This window comes from Austrofundulus limnaeus, unplaced genomic scaffold (genome assembly GCF_001266775.1).
Source record: "Austrofundulus limnaeus strain Quisiro unplaced genomic scaffold, Austrofundulus_limnaeus-1.0 Scaffold7, whole genome shotgun sequence".
In the NCBI taxonomy this organism is placed as follows: Eukaryota; Metazoa; Chordata; class Actinopteri; order Cyprinodontiformes; family Rivulidae; genus Austrofundulus; species Austrofundulus limnaeus.
In genome coordinates, this window is record NW_013952409.1 from 4,956,918 (window position 1) to 4,961,112 (window position 4,195).

At 37.4% G+C, this 4,195-nt stretch overlaps 1 protein-coding gene across 1 annotated transcript in view; it reads left to right on the forward strand.

Moving 5' to 3' along the window:
• cdh13 (cadherin 13, H-cadherin (heart)) overlaps positions 1 to 3,858 on the forward strand; it is a 325,369-nt gene extending 321,511 nt beyond the window's left edge. The window contains exon 15 of the mRNA XM_014034245.1: positions 2,202 to 3,858. Within this exon, the coding sequence (XP_013889699.1) occupies positions 2,202 to 2,209 (8 nt within the window). The 3' untranslated portion in view covers positions 2,210 to 3,858. The remainder of the gene's footprint in view (positions 1 to 2,201) is intronic.
• The last annotated feature ends 337 nt before the right edge of the window (positions 3,859 to 4,195 follow it).

The following is a 4,195-nucleotide window of genomic DNA, read 5'->3' on the forward strand; positions in this document are numbered from 1 at the left end:
TGTGTGTGTGTGTGTGTGTGTGTGTGTGTGTGTGTGTGTGTGTGTGTGTGTGTGTGTGTGTGTGTGTGTGTCACCTCCTCAAATTTCAGAGTAGCTCTTTGCAAACACTTGTACCACCCAGAAGAGACCAACTGTCACTTTCTTTATGACCCTGCAAAATATTTCTACATATAATTTGCATACATGTCAAGTTGTAGTGATTGTCCACAAATTACAGAGATTTCCCCCCATTTCGCAAGTATACGTACTGAGGAGTCGTGTGGATTTTTTTCAAATCTCACAAAAAAACCTCCAGACTTATTTTCTGTCACAGATTGTGTGACATAAAATAAGTATACTAAATTAAATCCCCACCACCACCTTTATATCATGAGTGAATAATGCGCTTCTTTTGTGAAAATCGCAGATTTTTGAGGGTCAAATTACAGGTGAACATCTTGAGGGGTTGACATGTAAGATTTTGAGGGTTTGAATACAAATTTTTATCTATTAAATGCATTGTGCAGCTAAGATATCTTTATATTCTGTTTGGGTCACATTGTTCAAGCCGTCAAGCCGTTTTCTGAACTTTTACATCAAAGTTTTTAGGACAGATAATAATATCTGGACTTAACAACTACAATTTGGTGGTCTTCATTCTCCTCTGGCTCTGGGTCAGATTCTGGCTCCAACATGTAAGGCTGGATGGACAAGTCTTTCTTTGTGGACATATTTTAATTCATTTGTAAATAAAAATGTTTTTGTGCAGTTATATAGTTGTAAACCCCTCTATCAAACTGGAGTGGACCAGTCTGGATGCTGGAGGGGGGGCGAGGTGGGAAGCGCCTCATTTGGATTTAAAGAGACAGCCTCAAAACGAGCTGATCTGAGACACACCACAGAAAAGGGGTGAAAGAGGAGCTTGTAGAGTTACAATAAGGAGGAATTCAGAACAAAGCATTGCAGTTCCACTTTAGACTCCAACTGAAAGATTTAAATGTGAAAAAGAGGGATTTAAAAGCAGGATATGTCTCTTTTATTTCTCACAAAGTTTACATTTCCTAAACATTTCTACGAGATGAGATGATAAACAGTAGCTGGAGATACAAAATTCTGAGCAAATTTCAAGAAAAGTTGTGAATTTTCAGCTGTATGTTATTCACCAAACAATGACCAAGACGTGTGGCTGCATCTTGTACAACCAGTTTTTTTTTAAATCGTGACTTATTTTCAAACCAGAACCTCCCACCACAAGAACAGTTTTTCCCCCGTCAGCCATTAAACTAATGAACAATGGTTAAACAGCTCTGGTGCAACACAGCCGGTCACGCTTGCATTTTTTAAAATCTTCCTTCTTCTTATTAATACTTGACTTGTTTTCCTTCCTCACTTCAACCACTTTGTTTCATTTAGTTACACCAGTTAGTACCAGAGCAATTTCCTAGTCTGTAACTTGCTGACAGTGGTAATTAAGTGTTTCTGATTTCTGATTCTGATTCTGAATTTGATGTGGATCTTTGCAAATCTGTCTTCCAGGTTTTGCACATTATTTTGTTGCACATCTCTATAGCTGCCCCTTAAAGTGCCTGTGACATKTCWATCCTTCAAATACAAAGAGTCAAAGAAAGCATCTTTATACTTAAGAAAATTGGCATRGTACACAKGATTTCTCTCATTTTTGTYACATAACTGGYCTACTTKCRTTTGAATTTGGCTCAGCCAAAGTGAAACAGGAAGTGACATCAAAGGTGAAGTCATTAATAAAATAAACTCACTGGTCTCTTTTATTAAAACAAAATTATTTAAACWTTAACTCTTCTTTATCTCTCTTTAATRGCAACTAAAATAATCTAAAGAAACATCCGATTATTCTCTACACTCTGTTCACATGCAGACATTCCCCTTTGACATCACTTCCTGTTTCTTCACATGCAATTATCTCAACAACCGTTTATCTCAGTGATGTGAAATTTGTTTTGCAACATGTTATCAGTGTTGTCTTTCCAAAAATGCATTCATGTTTATTACAAAAATTTGATGTCACGGACACTTTAAGTTAACCTTTAGAAATGAAACGTTAARTCACTTGTTTTCTTSACATGGATTCTGTTTTGTTCACTGGTGACACTGATTCTTCTTCTTGCTTTTTCCCTCTCAATCCCCCCGTCCCCCCCCCCCCCCACCCACGTCCTTCCTGTCCTGTTCATTTCTTTTTCCACCAGGCCTGTAGATTCTGCTAAATTCTCTCAAAGCCCTTTTTGCAACACTGAAAATCAACAACTTACCTTCCCCACACCACCCGGGCTTAGGAGAGAAGACAAAAGAAAGAAGACGCAGCAAGAAGAAATCTTTTCTCCTCGACCAATCAAACAAGCAAATACACAAAAATCCCCTCTGGCACATTTGCTGTGTAACACCACTACGTTGTTGTCTTTTTTTCTTTTTCAATGACTTTTCACTTATCCTCTCTTGACTCCTCCTCTTCATCTTTCCTTGTTACATTTGTCCTTTTCTACCTCAGTCGTCTCTCATCCGAGTTGTTTTTTTTTTCCTCTCTGACTTGTTTCTTGTTTTGTCCAATCAGTTCGTCCAACACTGACCTCCGTTTTCTTTCGTTTTTCTCTTTCCCGTATTCACTGTGTTTTATTTTGGGACTTCTCTGTTGCACTGACAGGCATATACTGGATGTTAGCGGTGTTAATGGCAACCTGCCACTGTAGGAGATACTTGAAACAACATGTATATTGATATTGTAAAAAAAAAAACATACTAGAGTTGTATTTCATATAAAACCACAGCATAAACCTCCGAAGTTCAACTGGAAGTTTTAACTTGTACTTTCTTCCCCTCTTTTCTCCCCTCATAGCTCCGTCTTTTATGTTAGCTGCCCCTCACCCCCTCACCCCAGCCCCACCCCCTTGCATAGACATTAAAGCTCTTCTCACCTGTCCATCTGTTGACCTCGCTCCGTCTCCCTCCAGGCCAGGTAAAACTGCGCAGGCCGAGCTGCTGCCCTGCTCAGTGAAGAGCATTGACTTTATTTTATTTATTTTTTTTGGACGTGTTCTTTTGCTTTYTTGTCACAGATTGTGTTTGATCTCGTTTCCCCTTCTTTAAGCCAAGAGAACAAAGCACGTTTTCTTTTGTAAGCAGTGGTTGTGGTCTTTTAGGACAAGGTTGTAGCCATAAGCCTTCAAAGGAAGAAACTCTCTGGAGTTKTCTCTTCGATTTGCTTCAGTTTTTATTGCGTTCTTTGTCATGGAGTGGAAAACAGTATATCTTTACAGTAATGGTGTAAAACTTTAAAAAAAAAGTACTATTAAATAAATATTTTATTTTTTACCATTGTATAAATATACAGTATTGATTAACTTATGTACTTTATTTGCAAGTTTTTTTTGATCTCCCACAGAGTAAATAAAATTAAAATGAGGAAAAACACTTTTTTTTCTGGGAATTTAGATTTAATTTCTGAAGCTATTGGTGTGTTTCTTTTTTTATTATTATTTTATCGTGACATCCTTTGGGTTTTGTTGTGCTTCTTTTTTTCCTTTTTTTAAACTGTGTTTAATTGCACAATCAGGAGTGTTGTTTTGTTGACTGTTTTTCGTGTTTAGGTTTGATTTCTCTCTCCCATCAGTTCTGCCTCCCCTGTTCTCCATCCTTCATTACAAGTCATAAGAAGTTGTGTAAGAAGAAGAAAAAAAAACACAGACTGTGGTTTTGGTGGATAGTTTTGCCTTTTTTCTCTTGCGCTCATCAGAAGAACTTAGCGTGTATGGGTTCGTTTGGAAGACCAACATAAACAAAAAAAATGACATTTTGAATGAGTTATGTCTGTCTTTTGCACTAATTTAATAAAGCCGTTACTGAAAGTTCCCACAGTGCTGTTTGGACATTTATTTTTCAACTCATGACCTTTAGTGAAAGAAGATGCTAGAATGATGAGATTTTGGAACTCATCTGTTCAGCTTCTTGATCTCTGCTGTCAAGATCAGAAAATATTTATGAAAAATTGAAAAGCAAAAGAAACAGAAGGAAAGAATATAAGCAGAACTCAAAAAGAAAAAAAATGTATAGGTCCTCTGGACGGGTTCTTCTCTAATGAAACGTTTCGTCTCTCCTCCAAGAGACTTCTTCAGTCTGAGAGTTTCAGGCAAATTTCAGGCTTTTAAGCACTGCTTCCATGTGACTGATACTCACATCACATGGCTAT